The sequence below is a fragment of the Perissodus microlepis genome, chromosome 9, assembly GCF_051167445.1.
Source record: "Perissodus microlepis isolate ML-2025 ecotype Zambia chromosome 9, ASM5116744v1, whole genome shotgun sequence".
NCBI lineage: Eukaryota > Metazoa > Chordata > Actinopteri > Cichliformes > Cichlidae > Perissodus > Perissodus microlepis.
The window spans coordinates 32,662,004-32,684,743 of NC_140469.1; the positions used below are offsets into that span (position 1 = coordinate 32,662,004).

Sequence of the window (22,740 nt, forward strand, 5' to 3'; positions counted from 1 at the left end):
TACTTATCTGACAGTAATAACAGTTAATGGTTCATTTTATTGAAATGAGTTCCAGGAACCCGAAATGAAGAAAACATCAGAGTAAAGGACTTTTAAAGATTCAGGTGGCTGGATCGAGCAGGGTCCGAGCGTGGGGTCAGGTTCAGTTACACCTGAATGTTCAATCTGAGGGTTATCTTCCAGTTTTACAAACCTCAGCCATGGTTTGAGCCGTCACTGAGGAAGCTTCATGCCAAGCTTCATAGAAGAATTTAATGCTCACAAAGACAAACATACAAAGTTGTCTCGGCTTTTCCATGTGTGAAGGACTGCAGAGGGAAGCATCATCAAGAAACCCAAAGACGGTCACCGAGAACAGACCGGGCAGAACAAAGCAAAGATTTCAAAACGAGTGAGTCTACAGAGCCCAGAACAACTGAAGAGACACTCGTGGATGACTCAGCCGAGTCGGGAATCGCACAGGGATGCACTGAGAGGCTGCAGACCGGGAAACAGTCCACTTCTGCATGTCGGACTGAGGTATGCTGACTCTATGCAGATTCTACAGACCGCAGTGTACGTTGGTCAGATCAGATGAAAGTAGAGCTTCGTGCACAGAATTTGGAGAAAGGAGACGGGCTACGACCCAAAGGAGCATCCCCACAGTGAAGCACAGTGGTGGCAGTATGTTCTGGTGACAATTCAGTGTCTGGGAATCTCATCGAGGTGGGAGGAATGATGAAGATAGAAGGATGTGTGATCGCTCAGCAGACGACTGCAGGCTGTTACCCAGCAAACAGGACACACCGCTGACCGTTAGCATCAGGGAAGCTAATAAGTTTTTGTGAAATCATTTTGTTTTTGCGTGCAAAGTCAAATAATGTAAGCAAAGAAAATAAAACTGGCATGTTTGGAAAAGATGTGTTAAAAATTCCCCGTTCTGATTAAGAGCACTTTTAGAAACACTTTTAAAAATAGTCAAGCAACAAAAACAATACAAAGAACTGCAACACGTTAAAGAGACACGAGCCTGATCCAAGTCAACGCATTGTTACTTTAAGACCTACCACAGAGCCAAGCCTGCCAGAGCTTATCTTTATATTTTACATGCTGTGGAGTCATTTTTGGGAGCATTTCAAGTTGCTATACATCAATACAACCATTATAGCCCCAATTTTAATAATATTTATGCTTTAAGTTCATAGTAACCTCATAAATTGTAAAAATGTGCAATAAACTACAAAAAAATTGAAAATCATTTTTGTTTTTTTTTACATATATTTCCAGTTGCAGAAATTTAAGAGGTTTATCCCTCAAAACTGTAAATACAAAAAAGTTGCACAAAATAGTTTACAGCCACAGGAAATTTATTTTGAGTGTCTTCAAAGTTTTATTTTTGAGATACACCAATTTTTATGTCCTGCAGGGAAAACCAAAATAAATATTATAATACAAATCTGCAAAAAAAGCAGCATGTGAATCAAAATAAACTGTTTCCAGCAGTGCAGTTTGAGTTCTAAGCATCGCAGAAACTATTCAGGAAAACTAAAAGTCAAGCATGACTTTTAAAAACACCAGTATAGGCTTATAAGGTAAAAAACTATATTTTCCGTGAAAATGATGTCACTTCCGGTTTCGAGCAGGTAATGGTGGACACGTGGTAGTTCACGTTGACGTCTATTCCAACGTAGGAAGTGTTATGAACAGCTGATCGGATCGGCAAAGCATGTTTCTGGAATATTATGTTTATGTTGCTGCAAATACTTTTTACGAAATCTTTGCAAAGCTATATGTGGAAGGAAACCGTGACCGAGGACAAGCTGATGGCATAAGATGTAAGTACAACTCCTCCGGTTCCATATGCAACTAAAATTATTGCGCTAGCTCACGTGGTTGCAGTTGCACAGGGATTTAAAAATAGTTACGCAAAACGGAGCGTGCCCGCTCCGACCGGTCTTACAGGTTACAAGCAGGTTAATTATCGGAGATGCTCTGACAGCTGATGCTGTTGGAGTATGTAGAACATAGTTTGGGAGCTCGTCCGGGATCTACTTTAACCTCCCTGTAAATCTGCCCATTGCCACGCCCACCTCGTCATTAAGTATTCTTGCCAGCTCAAAGATGATTTTTAAAAGTCTCTGAAACAACTTTGTGCTGCCTGAACAGCAGTTTTCAGTTCAATATGAAACTCCATGAAGCAGGAGAGGTTCCAGCTGCTGCTTCTCTTTATTTAGTTTTATATTTTAATCAGGGTTTCCTGCATGGTTTGGTTTGTGTTCAGTCTGCATCTGCTGATTTCCATCCAGCCAAAACCCCGAGCGCTTTGAACCTTGCAGAAACAGATAATTCACATTTAACGACACCACAGAGAAGCCGAGGGAGAAGAGAAGCAGCTCTAACTCTGCTCTCTCATGCTTTTATGAACCTTCAAATGTGATCAGGAAAAGAAACTGTCATTTGTTACAGTGACGGCCTGGAGGATGGACACACTCTGCTGATATCTAGAACCAACGCGATGGCCTCGAAGAGACGTTTGTGACCTTTAAAGTGGTTTAAGACAAAAAGTGCAACACGAGCAGAGCCGCCTGTGTGGTTGGTTTAAGGAGAACTGGAAATCACTTCCACCCAGGTGGCAGTGTGACACAAAACGTTTAAGATGACACTAATCACTTCTAATTGTTTGATAATTGTCCATCTGATTTATGGCTCAAAGCTCGTCCTGCTCCGTCCTTCTCTTGACGTCAACTCTCAGGACTTCCTCAGATCTCAAACAGCTCTTCCTCTGACAACGCTCACGCCTGAAACTCGTATATTTGGATGTTAGAAGCTCTGAGAAAACTCTCAGATCCGTAAATCTGCACCAACAAAGCTGGAGGGTGTGGCCGGCGAGAGGGAGGTCAGAGCGTGTCTGCTGCCGCGCTGAGACCCTGAAAGTGTAATTCAGTCTGAGGGAGTTTCTGGCGTCAGAGACGTGTGTTCCTCCCGCAGATGCAATAAAGTCTGTTAATAACAAACAAGCTCACAGAGTCTCCTCAAGCCTGGAGGAAAACTGTCAAACACACCAGAATTACAGCCGGCAGAGACGCTCAAAGAGACACCAGAGAAGAAGAGCCACACAGTCAGCTGGCTCACGGCTCGCCGACCGGCTGAGGCGCGTTTTAGGGCTAAACGCTGTTAAACCATAACATCGCACTGACAGAAGAGCGGACACGTCTGTGGTAAACTCTGGTTTGTGACTCTACTGTAGCTACATGTAAGTGCTGCTCTTAAATGTTCCTACAGTAGAGTCTGTCTCCTTTCCTAAAGGTTAAAGGTCAAACCACAACACGGCCCTGAGAACTACAACATGCTTACCATGTAAGATAGAGAAACATGTTTCTGCTGAATCAGCAGGACATCACACCACCCTTACAGTTATTACACCATAATTACTCCTTTGTTTCCTATGAAACCCGATTCTAGTGCAGCCACCTGTAAGTATAACAATGACACTCTGTTTAAGTAGAAAGGACTGACTGGTCACATTATAAAGGTTAACCCTTTGTTCTGCTGCCGTCGTCACAGCCGAGAACATTTCTATCACCTCATCATTATTTAATATTCGTGCATCACTTTTCAGTTTTCTTCTGTTGTCCTGACATCACTGTTTTATTCTTTTATTATTATCTAACAATGTTGATTCAATGTTATATTTTCTGAGGTTTTTTCTGTCTTTTCTCTGTGTTGTAGGTGTGATATCAATAAAGTTATTGTTAGATAGTGGCCAGTTGAAGGTGATACCTGGTAAGGTACGATGCTCTCGTGGGCCGTCCCCCAGCGCCTCGCCTCCTTCCCCGCATTCAGGTAGTTAGCAGCAATATGGCTGAGACAGGAAACCTGAGAGAGAGAGGCCGCAGTTACACCTGAGCTCGGTCACACGGGCGCTAACAGCTGATCTCTCCTCAGCGTGCACACCGAACCGCCCACTGTGTCTGAAGAGCTGCTGCAAATATCAGCAGTGTGATGAAGCTCACATCATGGATCACACTTACAAACATGATGATGAAGCTGCAGAGTTTAACACAGTCACCGAGTCTGGAAACATCACAGCTAGTCAGGGTCATGAATTTATCAGACAATTATTTTCTCTGTTTGATAATCATCAAAATAAAAAGGTAACTCATTATCCACCAGGCCCTGTCACACTGTGACGCTCCACAGCAGTCTCTGTGGACACTGTGACGCTCCACAGCAGTCTCTGTGGACACTGTGACGCTCCACAGCAGTCTCTGTGGACCCTGTCACCTTTATTTCACCAGCAGGTAACGATGAGGTTAAAGCTTCTCCAACGTCTTCACCGACACGCCTGCCTCAGCGAGTCACATGATGCTGTGAGGTGTGCGTGCTGCTCACAGACACCTGAAGGGTTACTTCAATATTTCCCTTCATCAACTTGAATCAAAGAATCTGCACTTCAGCCACATCACGATCACCTGACTCAAACTGCAGCGAGTCGCTGCAGAGACGCTCGTGGACGGTTTCTGTTGTTCTTCTACAAACAGTTTTTATAATAATGGATTGGATTCATATAGCACTTTTCAAGGCACCCAAAGCGCTTTACAATTCCACTATTCATTCACTCTCACATTCACACACTGGTGGAGGCAGCTACGGTTGTAGCCACAGCTGCCCTGGGGCAGACTGACAGAAGCGAGGCTGCCATATCGCGGCTGCTTCAAGCTGAGCTTCAGACTGTTTGACTCTCCTGCGCCTGAAGCTCTGTGGGACCTGCAGGCAGCTCGTAGCGGTTCCATCCCCCCGACGCTCACACGCTCCACACGGACTCGGATCAGAGCGCTGTGCGCGCTCATTGTTCGCACTGTGGCCGGCGTGCCTGTGGTCGCAGCACTTCAGACAGGAATGCAGTGGGATTTAAGAGGGGGATTGTGGGTATTTTATTTGTAGCAGCCCCAAGACTCGACCGCAAGGATCAGAACCTCACAGCCTTGTTAACCAATCACAGGAGGCGTGCTACAGATTGGTGTATGCAGACATATTCATCATCATCCTTCATCGTGAGTCCAGACTTCAGGTAACATTTCTGTTCATGGGTTAAATTTAAAGGTTGCTGGTTGGTGTTTGTTGGTGGCGTTTATAAATCTTCTTGGCAGGTCGGTGCTGAGGAGCACGGACGCTGCTCCGGTCCCGCATGCTGGACCAAAACTCAGCGAGACACACTTTAACTTTTATCCATATGTCATCCCATCATCTGTCCCTTTCTGTCCAAAGACGACCCCGCTGAGCTGCCCAGCGATTTCAGGCCGAAGCGTGTTTGTCTCTATACTTTCTGCAGACTGAGACTCTCTCTGCAGGATCATAAAGTCCTGAAACGAGCTGAACTCGTCGTATCGCAGCGCCTTTCCCAGCCAGAGAGGTGAAAAATGAGAATGCAGAAAACATAAAACATGCCTTTAAGAGCAACACTGTCAGACAAGCAGCGCATCCTGACACTGCAAATCAAACGCACCCCGGGAGGTGCCGGGTCCAAGCAGGACGCGGGTCCCATCCGTCTCCGAGTCCGGGTGGTTGCAGGATTAAGAATCGCTCGCTTTATTTAAACAGTCAGAGAAACACTGACGCGTCTGTTTAAACTGATCAGGATAAATCACAGGCTTGTTTCAATGCCTCCACCTTCCTGCTCCACACACAGCTGCAGCGACTGCTTATCTGCACCGTCACAAACACTCCATCGATCGATCAGCCTCATCGCTTTCATTTACCAGCTGACCCTGAACACAGCGCCGTACCTGCTGCAGGTAAGAGCAGCGCGTCTGCTCAGCTGATGTGTCCTGAGGCTCTGACTGAGCTTGTGTGTCACCTGAGTGGGTTTCAGCTGCCAGGTGAGCGTCACAGCGCCCCCACCTGTGCATCACTTCCTCTCAGCACCTGGAGTATCCGCTGGTCTGCTGGCGTCTCTAACACTGCATTCATTTCAGCACCTGTGGAGAATACTGAGAGCTGATTGGCTCATCGTCAGGTGGTTTTACCTGTGATGACAGCAGGTTGCAGTCGATGTGAACTCCTCTGCCCGTCTTCTGCCGTTGCAGCAGGGCGGCCATGACAGCTCCGTGCGCGTACAGCCCCGTCGCCAAGTCCGTCATGGCGACTCCCGGACGCACCGGGTCGCCGCCCTGCCGGCAGAAACCGAGGATTATGGGAGATGATCCAGAAAGCTGACGTGCTGTAAACGCGTCAGAGTCAGTACTTCCTGTCAGTGCTGAGATTTACAAGGACTCATTCCAGATTAATCCTGTGCAAAACTCTTGAGCCACCCCTCATTTCATATACTAAGGAAATCTGTGCACAGTCTCATTATTATATGTATGAAAGTACAAACACAGTAAATAAGGAACGCTGAGTTTGCACAATAACAAGGCTGAAGCTGAACATTTGGTGTGAGCATGTTTGTTTCTATCTGTGCCTCTTTCTTCAGGGCTGTCAGAGGTCTGCAGGCCTCACTCTGCTAAAGAGGATCAAGTGATGTGTGTGGGAGTAAAGAGCCTAAAGGTCACATTTAAACCTGGTGTCTGTTCTGTGCACAACACTGGTCGTCCCTCGAGGAAAATGCTCGGGTACAAGGACTGGACTGAAGGTGAGACATGAAGCAGCCAATGTTTACAGAAGAACTCTGAAGGAGCTTCAGGACGCTGGAGCCACTTAAACAATACAAGAAGTTCTGGCTGCTTGGAAGGAAAACAGAAACGAGGGGTGAGTCAAACTGTGAGCACATAAAGTTTCATTCAGTAACTAGTAAATCAAAGATAAACTCTAAACTGCTTCAACATTCTTCATCTGTTCATGACCGTAAGTTTCATGTGCCTGGCTTTTATTTTGAAAGCCAGAACAAACTGGGTTTCCTGCTCAGACCGGACAGTAACATCCACGTCAGGGATTCGTGGACACATCGTTCATGACGCTGTCTGAAATATCTGCATCCTGAAGACTGTTTCACAGTGTTTACATTCTCAGCTACGATGACGAGCCAAGAAAATGTTGAACATTTTAATTTGAAGTTCACTTTCTGCACTTCCTGCGTGCTGATATTTCTACAGCCGCGTCTCAAAGTTCTGTAAAGTGAAGCCAGACATCAGGTCAGAGTCTGACAGTAACATCACAAGTGTTTGGAAACCTGTTCATGCTCAGCAGGATCAGGACGTTACTGAGCATGTGCGGTCTGAGTCTGACCTCGGGCCCGGTGATGTGCATCATCCCTGACACTGCCGAGGCGATGGAGTCGTACCCTGGACTCTGAGCGTGAGGACCGGTCTGTCCGTAGCCTGAGCGCGCACACACACACACACACACACACACACACACACACACACACACACACACACATTACTGCCTCGGTGCCAGTGGTCTGGTTTCTCTCTGACCTGAGTGAAAGCACAGCAGGGAATCAAACCATCGGCCTCTCGGCGTCTCCTCTTACAGGAAAACCTCATTCCAGCTGATGTTGAGTCTGCAGCTGTGACTAAACAACAAGACGGATTTCCTAAACAGTCCGAGCTCAAAGCTCGCTTTATATCAGGAAACAAAGAGAAATCCCACAAAGGCTTTGAAAATGATAAGCAGCCACAGACAGCCTGAGAAACAGCCGTGACCTCCGAGGCTCGCTGAGCGAACATCTGCAGGAGAACGATGTCAGTGTGCGGCTCCGTGCACGTCGTACGTGCACATCTAAACATCTGTCCTCGTCGTCTCTGGTGGGATCGAGCTTCATTTTTCATTCGATCACACCTGAAACCAGCGACTCGGACCGTGCACTCATCAGGAGTGTCTGCTGACCTCAGATCAGCTGAGCAGTAAACTCTGTTCCCCATAAACGTCTGTACAGTCAGGCTTTGCTTTACGAGTCGCCCCCTGCTGGACATTAAAGAACATGCAGGTTTTATGTCCATGTTTTGTGAAGCGCCTGTTTAAATGTCAACGAGCTGATGAACCACATGGAAGATCCACACTCTGTGGACCGGTTCTTCCTGTGGAAGTGACACCAGAACTTAAACCTGCTGCTGCTCTTTGCTCTGCGGGACAAACGTCCAGGACGTCGCTCCGAAAGCTCAGGATGACACCAGGCCGTAAATCTGCCCACTGCATCCAGCTGCTGCAGCTTAATGAGGCCTCCTGGGTAATGTAGTTCATTTCTCCTCAATAAAGGACGGGAGGGGCTGGAGCAGTGAGAGCGACACAGAGAGGAATGAGGGCAAAGGTCACAAACAGGAAATGGAAAGAAAACAGAAGAAAGGAGGCGGAGCAGAGAGAATGAAACTCTTTCATCGTTTATGTCGCTCGTTTATTCTCAACACATTTTCCATCAGCTCTCCTGACGGACGGGTTTTAACGGCACTCTGCCCAAATCCTCGCTCCACCCTGCAGGGTCACAGTTCTTTACTCCACCCGAGGAGTGGAGTGAACCTTATTAGTGCTCGTGTGGAGAGGAAGAGTCACCCTGTGGAAGAGTGACACACAGATTCCTGTTTGCAGACATCAATGAACTTCCTCTGAGCAGCTCCATCCTCCACCCTCCCCCCTTTGCACGTGCTCAGACTACCTCCACCTCTCTGACTCTGAGCTGTCCTTCTGTCACACTCGTCTCCACCCTGCCTGCTCTCTGTGGCTGGTTGACTGCAGGTATTTAAACTCCTCCACCTTCACCACCTCTGCTCTGTCTTGCTTCTCTTCTCTGCAGAGCACACCTCCACCTCTCCTGTGCTGTAACATCACAGCCTGCAGACAGGAAGCAGAGCGCTCCGGCAGGAAGTCTGTTCATACTGTGGAGTCTGACCCCATCTAGTGGCTCAGAGGGAGAACTGCAGGAGGTGGAGGTGTGTTTCCACAGCTCCTAAATCCATCAATACTGGACGTTCCACAGTCCTTGAATCATGTGACTTGAGTGGGTGGAGCCTATCAGCTCCATTTTTCCACTCCTTTAAAGGTTCCTCAGACACACCTGGAAACACGGGGGTGGGGCCTGAAACACATGTAAGCCTGTTAAAAACTGTTACCTGTTATGGAGCAGTAGACGAGCCGAGGGTTGAGTCCGCTCAGCTGCTCGTATCCCAAACCCATCTGACGGAGTTTCCCCGGCACGTAGTTTTCCAGCAGCACGTCACACGCTCCTGCGAGCTGACACACAAGCAGAGAGTGGAACAGGCTGAGGCAGAAACAGAAACCTGGTCACTGTGTCGTACCTGCTGGACGATCTGTGCTCCTCTGGGATGTTTCAGGTCCACGGCGATGCTCTGAAATCACAGTTCATCCCAAATTATCCCAAACACGGATGAAGCATCGGCGTCAGGTGAGCGAGGGAGGCTGACGTTTGACATGTTTGCTCTGTTTACAGCTGAACACCTTCCAGTTTGCAGACTGAACCCTGTCAGAGTCCTGCTGATGCTTAAACTGTTTCTAATGAATGTGTTTGTGCCGACTCGGCGCTCACACACCAACCTTCTTGTTCCGGTTGACGCTGAGGAAGTAGGCGCTCTCTGACGCCACAAACGGAGGACCCCAGGCTCTGGTGTCGTCACCCGCACCTGTTTGACAAAACGCACAAACACTGTCCCACAATGCTTTGCTCACAGCGTGGCAGGAATGAGGCCCAGCGCTCACCTGGTCTCTCCACTTTGATCACCTGGGCTCCGAGGTCTCCGAGGATCATGGAGGCGAAGGGCCCGGCCAGAACTCTGCAAACATGAACATCCACGTTAGTGCTGACCCTCCACACTGCCAACAACTCAGAGTGTTACTGCAGCGCTCACACTCACCTGGTCAAGTCCAGGACTCTGACGCCCTCTAGTGGCCGAAGGGTTTCACCTGAAATTCAGACGAGAATCCCAAAGAGGAGAGTCAGCTTTGGTGTTCCTGACAGGTAGACAGTGTTCCTGCTTCAGATGAGAACAGCTGAAACTCTGTGTTTGAGCTTTGTTAAATATCTGTGGGCCAGAGGCGGCACACCTGCGGGCCGGAGGAGCGGCACACCTGCGGGCCGGAGGAGCGGCACACCTGTGGGCCGGACTCACTCTGAGTGTGAAGTGAAAGCACAGATCAGCCTGACAGCAGCTGGGATTTCAGACCCAGCAGCAGAAGTATAAAGCAGGAGGAGTAGACCCCTCTGCATCCTGCACATCTTCTCTGGTTCGTGTTCAGAGCTGCTTTAATTCCTCATGTCACAGACGCAACAGGGTGAAAACGTTCCTTAGATTTTAGTCCACGTTAACATGAGATCACCATGACATCACCATGACATCATTATCCTCCACATCCCAAAGCTGAGGTCAGCAGCAGCACTGACGCTCAGGTGGTGCTGACAGACCTCCACAGCATCACAGCAGCAGCAGCAGGCTGAGCACTGACACAGGCAGGACGGATCCAGGCTTTAAACTCTGAGCCGAGCACAGCAGGAAACCTTTCTCCATCTTCTGCTGTCTGTTTGTGAGTCTGTGTGAGCTGCAGCCTCAGTTTCCTGTTCGTACTCACAGGAGTGACACTCCTCTGACCTCAGCAGGTCACTTCCTGCCAGAGCTGCTGCTTGCTGGATGTTTCCTCTGTGAGCTCAGGGATGTCTGTGTGGAGATCTCAGCTGAGCAGCAGTTTCTGAATCACTCAAAGTTCCCTAAATCTGCTCTTCATCATGATGCACCGAAATGCTGCGTTGCAACTGGCTGATTAGATATTGGCCTAAATGAGTAGCTAAAGTGTACCTAATAAAGTGGCTGGTTAGTGTATTCAAAGCATAATTACGTTATTGTAAATGATTACACACCCTAATTATATTTGGATCACCGTTTAAAACGTTCTGTGTGTTTATTATTCCAACGTTCCCGCTTTTCCAGCCCGCTGACTGGGAGGTCTGTTTGTTGGACTCACCGGAAGTGGAGCTGCTCTGCGTCAGCTTCACACCTGAGCAGACTTTGACCAACAGCAGGTCAAAGTTCAGAAGTCCTTTCAGTGTAACACGCTTCAGAGAATGCAGGCTCATTTACCTGTGTGCACGCCTGCAAGGTTTGATCATGTGAGCAGCTGTTTGTTACCGATGAGCCGATCGGTCCTGTCACCGGATAAGGGGCCGGTTCGGCTAATATTAGCCGGCTAGCTTTAGCAGCAGGGCCGTACCTGTCCGCGTGCTGGACTCCCACCGCCCGCACCCCGGGCATCTCAGCGGCTGCAGCGGTGACGCGATACCAGCCGGACAGCGAGCCCCGAGACGGCGCTTCAGCACCCCGACACACGCCGACATCGTCCACCTGTTAGCATCAAGCTACACGAACGATGCTTCCGGCCTGAGCCTTTCAAAGTAAAACTCAGCCCAGACGCAGTCTTATGTATGTCGGCTGTTAGGACTCGTTTCAGAGCCGTTCGTGGATGTTTGGCTTTGAATGGCCCCTAATATTGTGACGTGGAATATCAATGGTTGTAGTACACCAATTAAAAGGAAAAAAATCCTAAGCTATCTTAAGTCCCGTAGTACAGATATAGCATTTTTACAAGAAACGCATTTTGAAAATGAAACAGAAGCCCAGAAAATGAAAGGAGATTGGGTTGGGAAGGTGTTTCATAACTCTGTATCTAGGAAAAGCCGTGGAGCTATAATACTTATTAATAAGAAAATCAACTTTGTACCATTGCGAGAGTTTAAAGATACTGAAGGACGAGTAATAGGTCTCCAAGTACTTATAAATGGTGCGAAAGTAATACTATGTAACATATATGCCCCAAATAGGGAAGACCCCAACTTTAATTAAGATATTAGGTGATTTTGAGGGCCAGATTGTGCTGGGAGGAGATTTTAATCAGGTTCCGGATCAGTATTTGGATAGGAGTGGTGCAAATCTAGGCCCTAGTACAAAATATAAATCCGCAGCAGCTATCTTTAAAGAGGAAGCCGGGTTGGTTGATATCTGGAGACTAGTACATCCTTTAGAAAGGGAATATAAGTTTTACTCACATTCTCATAAAAGTTATTCCCGAATTGATTATTTTTAAATATCTAGTTTGAGCGCTGATCTGGTTGTAAACTGTGATATAGGTATGATCATATTATCAGATCATGCCCCAGTAGAACTAAATATAGACTTACAGGTTGAGAAATATAATCGGGGCAGGTGGAAACTAAACCCAAGTCTTTTACGGGACCCAAGTCTTTTTTATTAGAGGCCTTTAGGGCCTTTATTAGAGGCAAATGTCTGGGATATAGTTCAAAGAAGGCAAAAGAAAGTAAACAAAAAATACAGACTTTGGTAAAACAGATAAGTCATTTGGAAAAACAATCGGCAGAAAATTATGTAGAGAGTAACTTCAGAAAAATATGCCAATTGAAGTTTAATCTTCATGAAATTTATAATAAGAAAGCAGAGTATGCATTTGGACCCGGAAGGACCCGGCCATTTTTGGCGATATTTACAAATGAGAGACTGTCTGAAAGATAAAATAAAATTGTCTCAGGAGAAAAATGTCATAGAGAATTTCTTTGTACTTCCACCCTTAACTGCAAAGGCATCAAAATGGTATCATTTATGTCATTGGGTTAAAAATAACAGATGTAAAAGTCTTAAAAGGGCTTGGGAAAAAGATCTGGATTGTTCCATCGATGAGGGAACATGGGATTCAATTATTTCTGAAAATGGGTTCTACATTAGGGAAGCTAGAGGCAAATGTATTCAATATAAAATTCTCAATAGGTACTATTATACACCAACGAGACTTCATCAAATGGGAATCAGTAAAGACGACCTGTGCTGGAAGTGCCAAGAAGGAAAAGGTACATTAGTACATGCTTTATGGGAATGTCCATTGGTCTTCCCAATATGGGAAAATGTTTTAAAATATATGGAGGGTTGGGTGAAACTTAAATTACCTAGATCACCAAGACTGTGCCTATTGGGGGACAGAGGTGAGGTGCCAAAGTTAGACAAAGCAGGCTTTAGAGTGTTAAACACTGGGATTGTGACGTGTGCTCGTCTCATTTTAGCACTTTGGAAAGACCCTCAGACTCCAACCCTAAAAAAGTGGGAAATGACTGAAAATGCTGCATGTGAGAAAATGCTGGGAAGACTGAGCAGTAAGACAGAGCCTCTAACAGAACAATGGGACAGTTTTTTTTGTTTATATGGGCCTACAACATGAAGACAACGTGAGATACAGTATGAATTAAGAATTAACTGTGTGTGCAACAGTTTATCTATTTATTTATTTATTTAATTTATATTATCTTTATATATTTATTTATTTTTCTTCACTGAGTGTGGTTTTTTGTTGTTTTGGGTTGTTATGTTATGGTTTTCTTAATTGTTCAAAATAATAAAAAACTTTAATTAATAAATGGCCCCTAAGCTTCTGTTTCAGCTAAACATCAGTTTGTCTCTCAGATGAACCTTCGATTAATGAGACAAGAAACAAGCATCAATAAAACCACTTTAGCCGGATCTGCGTCCTCGTCGGGATGGAAACGTCTCCGTTACTGTCAGCATTTATTCTGTTTACCGGTGGGGAGCAGTAGCACGCCCACATCTCGATAATCGACCTTATTCCAAAGAGGAAGAAGAGGAAGCCGGATCACGTGACCTGTTGGCGGTCAGTTCAGACCCCGGACTCATCAGGAGGATGTGGATCCGACGCAGAGGCTGGATGGTGACCCCAAACTGACCTCCTGTAAGAGTATCTACTTGATTGATATGTCATGACAAATGCACGAGCAAGAAAATAATCAGAGCAAATCATTTCACGTGCGCAACTAAGTTTGGCGCGCGCAGAACTCGGCAGCCGCGCGCACGTCAGTGCGGCTTCAGACTCTGTAGAATCATTAACATTAAGTAATCCAATGACAGCGGTCACCGCACAGCAAACAATCACTGTCAATAATTCATTCAGCGAACTTTATTTTTCACGTTTAAAATAAATGCCGTTGAAAACAGTGTAACTCGATTTAACGCAGGAACCTGAAGTGTCCATCAAAGTGACCAATCACATTAGGACTATGGGGGTCCGCCTCCAAACTGCCAACTTTATTTACACGAGCGGGATTTCTCTCCGAGCAGAGAGCGCGACGCTGCAGCAGCGCGTGGAAAGCAAAGCAGACGTTCGCGGGTGCACGAGGGCTTCTTTGTGCTCGCGGCTGTCGAGGTCTACACGCGCGAAATTTAATTACGCGCATTGTTACAACATAATTATCATTCCGTGGGCCGTGGAGGGACGAGTCAGGCACAACACCCGTGGGTGCAGAGCTGATAGCCTAGGATCACTTTACTCTCTCCTCTCAGAGTGAAGACGGTGATGGAGGAAGAGGAGGAGGGAGCAGAGGGGAGCAGGTGGTCCCAAGAAAAGCCTCCGTATTTCAACAGTGACCCTGAGCCTCCAAAGTAAGAGTGCGCTGGGTAATGACGACTGTAACAGCTGATACGCTCACCTATGACGTCACATGGATCCTGTTAGTGTAGCTGTTTGTTCACACTGACTACTAAATACTTTTACTTTGAAATGTCAGGCACACTTACACATATCACCAAACCAGACACACATCAGGCGAACAGTATGTATTCATATGTATTCACTCACCAGCTGCAGGAGCCAGAATCAGGTAAGGTCCTCAGGTGACAGGTGAAGCCTGAGTGTGTGGTGTTTGCTGTGACTGGGAAAATCGGGAGGCCTCCTTGTGTAGCGTCACCCAGAACAGTAGGAAAATACTCATGTGGACAAACAGTGCAGATCAGGTTTTTATTATTTTCACTTTACTGCAGGAGGTCGTTTGACTGTTGTTAGAGCGATACAAATGAAAACGTGTGTGTGTGTGTTTGCAGAGGTCAGAGGTCACAGTCTCCAGTAACATGCTCTCTGTCCATGAGGAGTCACTGGTCTCATGAAGAACCTCCATGTTTCAGCAGTGATCCTGAACACTCAAAGTAAGAAGCAGTTTCTGCTGTAGATGAACTGATGGAGTCAGTCTTGTTCAGTGAATCATTTACACGACGATCCGTGAGTGCGACCTTTAAACTGTCTGTGTGTGAGCGGAGAATGAAACCAGACAACAGAAAGGCACAAATTAGAAAACAGATTCCAGAGGGCTTGGAGGAGTGAAAGGACTGAATAGAGCCTGAGTGATGAGGGTCACTTGGCCCATGGTGCATATTGGTGGGTGGGCAGGGAGTGAGTCTGGAGGTGTGAGACCTGATTGACCTGAGACACTGACCAGGTCAATCAGGTGGTGTGCAGGGTCACCTGTGATGGCCCTGGTTTACCTGAGACAAAACACTTTTTCAAACACAAGTTTCTCCACTTTGACTTTTCTCTGTGACCATCAGAGCTTCTGCACAGTGTCATCAAATCTGCATGTTTGTCACTGACAGTCAATGATTTTAGTGATAAAGAAATGTGTTCACAGAGGGAGGAAGAGGAAGAGGAGTGGTGTTTGTGAGGAGGAGCAGCCGTCCTGCTGTGCTTTGTGTCAGGACGTCCTGAAGGATCCAGTCTCTACCAGCTGTGGACACTGGTTCTGCAGACAGTGCATCTCCTCATACTGGGACCAGTCTGCTTCATCAGGAGACTCGTCCTGTCCCCAGTGTGGAGAAAGATCCAGAACCAGAGCTGGACTGCAGACAGCCAGTCAGAGCAGCTGTGTACAAAGTAAGACTGAACATCTGTCTGCTGATGGACTCATTTCTGAAAACTGGACTTCTTGTTGTTGTTCAGACATTGAAGAGTTTTCTTTCTGTTTTTCTTTCTTTCAGCAGATGTTGGTCTGCAGGAGGTTTTAGATGAACATAAGATCAGCCTGAGGAGGAGATGTGAACGTGTGACTGAAGGAAGTGATGAAACAGGAAGTAGAACCCTCCTCAACACCATCTACACGGAGCTCTACATCACAGAGGGACAGAGTGAAGAGGTTCATACCCAACATGAGGTGAGGCAGCTGGAGACAGCTTCCAAGATGGACGCCCTCCATGACGCTCCAATCAGGTGCCAGAACATCTTTAAAGCCTTACCTGACCAACAGAGACCCATCAGAGTGGTTCTGACCAACGGCGTGGCTGGTGTTGGAAAAACCTTCGCAGTGCAGAAGTTCACTCTGGACTGGGCAGAGGGCTTGGAGAACCAACATGTCAGTGTGGTGGTTCTGCTTTCATTCAGGGAGCTGAACCTGATCAGAGATGAGCAGTACAGTCTTCTGGAGCTGCTCCATGTTTTCCATCCAACATTACAGAAGGTCACAGCAGAGAAGCTGGCTGTCTCTCAGCTTTTGTTCATCTTTGACGGCCTGGATGAAAGCAGACTTTCATTGGATTTCACCAACAGGAAGCTGCTGTCTGATGTCACACAGAAGTCATCAGTCAGCCAGCTGCTGACAAACCTCATCCAGGGGAATCTGCTTCCCTCGGCTCTCGTCTGGATAACTTCCCGACCTGCAGCAGCCAATCAGATCCCTCCTACATGTGTTGACAGGCTAACAGAAGTACGAGGCTTCACTGACGCCCAGAAGGAGGAGTACTTCAGGAGGAGATTCAGTGATGAAGAGCTGTCCAGCAGAATCATCTCCCACATGAAGACATCCAGGAGCCTCCACATCATGTGTAGTATTCCAGTCTTCTGCTGGATCACTGCTACAGTTCTGGAGCACATGTTGACTACAGAGCAGAGAGGAGAGCTGCCCAAGACCCTGACTGACATGTACTCACACTTCCTGCTGGTTCAGACAAAGAGGAAGAAGAACAAGTACCACGAGGGACATGAGACGAGTCCACAGGAGCTGATGGAGGCTGACAGGGAAGTTCTTCTGAAGCTGGGGAGGCTGGCGTTTGAACATCTGGAGAAAGGAAACATCATGTTCTACCAAGAAGACCTGGAGCAGTGTGGTCTGGATGTGACAGAGGCCTCGGTGTACTCAGGAGTTTGTACAGAGATCTTCAAAAGAGAGTGTGTGATCTTCCAGAAACCAGTCTACTGCTTTGTTCATCTGAGCATTCAGGAGTTTCTGGCTGCTGTCTACATGTTCCACTGTTTCACCAACAGGAAGACAAAGGTGCTGAGGGATTTTGTGGATATCTGGAATGACATCACATCGCTTCATGAGTTTCTGTCAAAAAGTATGTTGAGATCCCTCCAGAGTAAAAATGGCCACCTGGACCTGTTTGTTCGCTTCCTTCATGGCCTCTGTCTGGAGTCCAACCAGAGACTCTTAGTAGGTCTGCTGGGTCAGACAGAGAGCAGTCCAGAAACCATCCAGAGCGTCATTAAGAGTCTGAAGAAGATGAACAGTGATAAAATCTCTCCTGACAGAAGCATCAACATCTTCCACTGTCTGATGGAGATGAACGACCTCTCAGTACATCAGGAGATCCAAGAGTTCCTGAAGTCAGAGAACAGATCAGAGGAACTCTCTGAGATCGAGTGCTCAGCTCTGGCTTTCATGCTGCAGATGTCAGAGGAGGTTCTGGATGAGTTGGACCTGAAGAAGTACAACGCATCAGAGGACGGACGACACAGACTGATTCCAGCTGTGAGGAACTGCAGAAAGGCTCGGTGAGTCCAGATGTGCTCATTAACATCATTGATTAGTGTAGAAACACACCCAGTATATTTGCAGATTGTATTCCCTCTCCCACCATATTGTGGGCTCTGCACCAACATGGCGAAGTGTCACTTGGAGAGAATTTGAAATTGTGCAGCAGAAGTTAGATATTTTTGTCTTGCACCTGATGTGATAATTCTGTTCTATGATGGCATCATGATGTAATTCAGCCAGGAGTGGGTAATGAGCACCATGCACTGCAGTGTGATGAACGCATGGGAGGTATCTCCTTTTTACCATCCTTACAACATGCCCAGCTAACCTGCACAATGCAACACAATGCATGACTTCACACTCGGAGCCAAGATCTTACTTTTCCATTCTGTTTGTGCTTTTCCTGCAACATTTGAGTTTTTGAATCAAGAATAAAGATTTCTTAGAATCTTAGTTATGTTATAATAATGTAAGTTAAACGTTTACTAAATGTGGTGCAGCAGAAATCAAACATCTTTACCGTCTCTTTTCTCGTTGAGTTCCAGATTGTTTCTAGCTGATCCCAGAGACTTGCTTTGGATGAAACTTTTGTGTAACCTATCTTTGAATCCACTAAATTCCAGATCTGTTCGGTTGGAATCAAATCTGTACTTTGGCCATCACATCAATTCCAATACTCCAGATTGCTTTCTCTTGGTCAGGTAATCTTTGTACAGACTTGAAGAATGCTTGGGGTCATCGTCTCATTACATGAACCCATGACTACTCAGTTTCAGTCCAGAAGAGATTGCCCACACAGTTTGAAGAAATGGAAGCCCACGCAATCATCGAATATCTGCCGTGTTTTACTAAATCCTTAATCCTATTTGTCTCAAAGACCTTCCAGCATCATAAAGTCCTTTTAATGCGGATGTTTCCTTCTCGATGAGCTCTCAATATACTATTTTTCAAGTCAAGTGGCTTTATTTTCATTTCAACCATGTTCAGTGCTACAGTACACAGTGAAACGAGACAGCGTTCCTCCAAAACAGATGTTCATCAGATTATGACATCACTCTGTTTTCTGTTTGGATGCTTCACATCTGTTTTATAACTCACATTTTATTTTCTGTTCACAGACTGAGTTCTTGTGAACTCTCAGAGACTCACTGTGAAGTTGTGGCCTCAGCTCTGAAGTCCAACCCCTCCCACCTGACAGAGCTGGACATGAGCTTTAACAACCTGCAGGATTCAGGTGCAAATCTGTCCACGGGACTGAAGAGTCCAAACTGTCAACTTAGGATTCTGAGGTCAGCTTACTGATTTGAGCTGTGATATTTATTAAATAAACATTTATATCAGTTTACTTTTTGAATATGATTAAAATTTATTTGTTTCTAATGTTTTTATTCAGACTTAAAGGCTGCAGGCTGTCAGAGGTGAGCTGTGCTGCTTTGACCTCTGCTTTAAAGACTAACCCCTCCCATCTGGTAGAGCTGCACCTGAGTGGAAATGACCAGCAGGACTCCGATATCAAGGGTCTGTGTGCTTATTTGGAAAGCCCTCACTGTAAACTACAGACTCTGAGGTCAGTATGAGAAACACATGTGGCTTTTGTTGAGGCTTGAGCTGCTCGAGCTGGCATGCCCCATGCAAGCCGGCTTCTATACAGTTAGCATGTACGGGGCCCAGCCGTGTTTTTGGTGGGCTTGGTTCCACCTCCTCTACTATGACCCCACCTCACTGCAGTTGCACATTTTGCCTGTTACCTAATAGTAACTCCCAGTGGTTTCCACCTGGGTATCCCTGGGTGGGTCCTCTGGGGCTGCTTTTCCACCTCGCTGGGCTGTGGTGGGCTAAGGCCTCCTCTGTGGGGTGTGATTGTGGAAGGTGGGGTTGTGTGTGGTTGGTGGGTTACCCCCTGGTCCCCTACCATTAGGTTTCCTCTCTTCTTGTAATTCACAGCACTAGCATAGTACACAAGATTTAATAGCTATATTTACGTACGACTGTAGGACTAACTGTAGGGGCTGGGGCAGGCTGGGTTAATTATTTATAATAATAATAATATAATAACATGGAAAAACAGACCTGCAATAGAAACATATTTATGAGCAACGGGAATAAAAAGTGACCGAGCTAAGATCCTGTGAGACTTCCAGATACAGACGGACAAATGGACAGGTGGCTAACCAACCGGACATAGTGGTGGACAAACAGAAGAAGACGGCCGTAGTGATCGATGTAGCGGTTCCCATTGACAGCAACATCAGGAAGAAGGAAGACGAGAAGCTCGAGAAATACCAAGGGCTCAGAGAAGAGCTCGAGAAGATGTGGAGGGTGAAGGTGACGGTGGTCCCAGTGCAGTGACTCCCAAGCTCAGCGAGTGGCTCCAGCAGATCCCGGGAACAACAGCGGAGATCTCTGTCCAGAAGAGCGCAGTCCTAGGAACAGCTAAGATACTGCAGGACCCTCAAGCTCCCAGGCCTCTGATAGAGGACCTGAGGTTCAAGGACAGACCGCGTGAAAATGTTATTTTTTTTATTAATATAAAATATTGTGTTAATTAAATTGCATCAATATTTAAAAGTAAAAAAGGAAATCCTTTTTAACAAGCCAATAAAAATGTAGATGGGCCAGTACTCTGATTCACTAACCTGAGGGATGTTAGGTAGGACACCTAATTATTATTAAGGTTAATTAACATCTATGCCATCATAACGTCTGTTTTCAGCAACAGAAAAACTTTGCAGAATGGAAACCAACGTGAAAGGCCTGTTTTTTCTCCTTTGAATGTTTGCTCATTAATGAGAAACACGTATTTCTTATCCAGTCACTCCATGAATCAACGGAATAATTGATAGAAATCAAGATTACTTAAATATTCCACAGCTGCAGCTCAAGTAGAGACCTTCCTCATTTGGGTTTTTATCATAGTATTGTGATGTTTGGACTCTGGTGATTCGAGTGGCTTTGATGGGAGTGTAAATATCATCACATCAAAACCTTAGATTAGATGTGTTCAGTGCAGATTCATCCTGACCATGAAGGGATTGTGGGAGTTTAACTCCTCTGTTCTTTTCAAATATTATGGTTCTGTCATAATGCTGGTGTTATATTGGATTCTTGTGGTGAAAAGAGCAGAGCTGAAAGATGATGCCTTCATTTTCCCGGTCCATTTACTTTCCAACCCTCACCTGTAGTCATGAGATCTGGGTAATAACTGAAAGAGGAAGGTCGTGAATGTAACCGGCCAGATTTCACCATAATGTTGCTGAGCTTAAACATGAGATGAGGGCCTTCGACATCCAGACGGATCTCAGAGTAGAACTGCTCCTTCGTATCGAAAGAGTCATATATAGATATATAGAGTATAGAGATTCAACCGCTCTGGGCCTCTGGTTAGGACGCCTCCTGGAGGTTGTTTTCAGGCAGAGAGGAGGAGACCCCATGAGTAGAGGGTCATGGATGGATTTTTATTCAGAATCGGTATCAGAATCCTTCCTTAACCCCGTATGAATGCTTTTAAATTTTGAAATCCAAGGATATTATCAGAGGCAGATTTCCTTCCTATTTCCCCTGTTTTTCCTGCAGCTGTCTTCCGTCTGTATCACTCTGGCTTCACAGTGTGATTTAGGACTTTCATCCATCTTTACACTGAAGGAGGATTAAACAACCTGCACTTATCTGTGCAGGTTGTTTTTTTTGTTTTTTTTTACTAGAATCCATTTTTGGTTAATTGTTTGTTTGGTTTTTAACGGATGTTTTTGGTTATCAGCGTCATCTGTAGGTTGATCATTTAGGTATATCCCAGTTTTTTGTTTTAAAGTTATACAGCACTCTCTACAGTGAGCTGAAGGCATGTGTCCCTCTGTCTCTGTCCTCTCGGGCCTTGTTGTGGCTCCTCTGCTCTCTGTTATCCAGAGCTCAGTTAGACTCATGTGTGAGTGTAAGAGCATCACACACATATCTTTTCCCAGGATGACATTGGAAGAAGTGTATAAGTGAAACTCGCAACACTCATAGAGACGTTCACTGTGTACGCTTTTGCTTCATGGAAGTAAAATAACTTCTGTTGTGTTTTATTCTTTTTTTCAGATTAGATTCATGCAGTTTATCAGAAACCAGCTGTGACCATCTGGTCTCAGCTCTGAAGTCCAACCCCTCCCATCTGAGAGAGTTGGACCTGAACTATAACATGAACCTGCAGGACTCAGGAGTGAAGATGCTGTGTGGATTTCTGCAGAGTCCAGACTGTAATCTGGAGACACTCAGGTCAGAGTCTGTCATGTTTCTGTCCGACAATATTGTGAGTGAAAGTTGACTGTGGGTTGAATATCAACTAAGGTAGTAGATTAATCAGATGACCACACTAATGACATATAGAGAGTTTGGTTGGGGGAGCAGACAGTTTGTCCTTTTTAATTCACTTCATATTTTCGAATCCCTTCAGTTTCAGTCTCTGCGGTTTGTCAGAGATCAGCTGTGCATATCTAGCATCAGCGCTGACGTCCAACCCCTCCCATCTGAAACATCTGGAGCTGAGTAACAACAATGTGCAGGATGCAGGAGTTAAACATCTGTGTGGGTTTCTGGAGCATCCCTGCTGTACACTAGAGAAACTGAGGTCAGACATCACATTTTAGTTGTTGCTGAAATGAATATGTGACAGTTACAGATATGACTGTTACACTGACCCCACTGAGTCTTCACTGTAAAATCTGTTGTTTTCAGTGATTTTCATCCAATCGTAGACACTTCTCAGAGTAACAGTTGTAAGATTGTCTCATGTGATTTTTATCCTTAAAAACTGTACTGACTGAAATATTCAGAGATAAATATGTCCTTACACTTTTATAGCCTTCCAGCTTTATCTTAAAGTAGACAAACTGAAAATAATAACGTTGTCCTGCATGAAGTATGTAGGCTCTGTGCTCTAGCACTAGCTTTTCTCCTGACATGACAGAATTAGTCTGCATGAGTGCTGACATAAGGGTGTTTCAGAGGCAGTAGCATGTTGTCGGCCGTATTAATGAGAGGTCTTTTTCACTGTTTGAAACTGCATGTTGGCTTCAGGTGTTTGAAACGCTGATAAATAAACTTGCATGTTTTTAAAGTTTAAGGAGCTGCAGCTTGTCGCACATCAGCTGTACTTCCCTGGCTTCAGCTCTGAAGTCCAACCCCTCTCATCTCAGAGAGCTGGACCTGAAGTACAACAACCTGCAGGATTTAGATGTGAAGCAGCTGTCTGA

At 45.9% G+C, this 22,740-nt stretch overlaps 1 protein-coding gene and 1 pseudogene across 5 annotated transcripts in view; one reads left to right on the forward strand and one right to left on the reverse strand.

Annotated features, from left to right (window-relative positions):
* The window catches only part of sugct (succinyl-CoA:glutarate-CoA transferase), a 65,510-nt gene extending 54,203 nt beyond the window's left edge, over positions 1-11,307 (reverse strand). For 3 of the 4 annotated variants that reach the window (XM_084940314.1, XM_084940313.1, XM_084940311.1), the window contains exons 1-9: positions 11,131-11,307; positions 9,783-9,831; positions 9,628-9,701; positions 9,466-9,551; positions 9,210-9,260; positions 9,024-9,144; positions 7,204-7,295; positions 6,006-6,149; positions 3,760-3,855 (exon numbers count right to left, since the gene is read on the reverse strand). In XM_084940314.1, the coding sequence (XP_084796440.1) occupies positions 3,760-3,855; positions 6,006-6,149; positions 7,204-7,295; positions 9,024-9,144; positions 9,210-9,260; positions 9,466-9,551; positions 9,628-9,701; positions 9,783-9,831; positions 11,131-11,254 (837 nt within the window). In that variant the 5' untranslated portion in view covers positions 11,255-11,307. The remainder of the gene's footprint in view (positions 1-3,759; positions 3,856-6,005; positions 6,150-7,203; positions 7,296-9,023; positions 9,145-9,209; positions 9,261-9,465; positions 9,552-9,627; positions 9,702-9,782; positions 9,832-11,130) is intronic. The other variant, XM_084940312.1, reaches the window with a different exon arrangement.
* A 2,719-nt stretch (positions 11,308-14,026) lies between these two features.
* Positions 14,027-22,740, forward strand: LOC146380895 (NACHT, LRR and PYD domains-containing protein 12-like; annotated as a pseudogene). The gene is made up of 9 exons (XR_014801381.1): positions 14,027-14,372; positions 14,811-14,912; positions 15,392-15,633; positions 15,738-17,526; positions 18,628-18,798; positions 18,903-19,076; positions 21,587-21,763; positions 21,942-22,115; positions 22,606-22,740. The product of XR_014801381.1 is annotated as an NACHT, LRR and PYD domains-containing protein 12-like (transcript).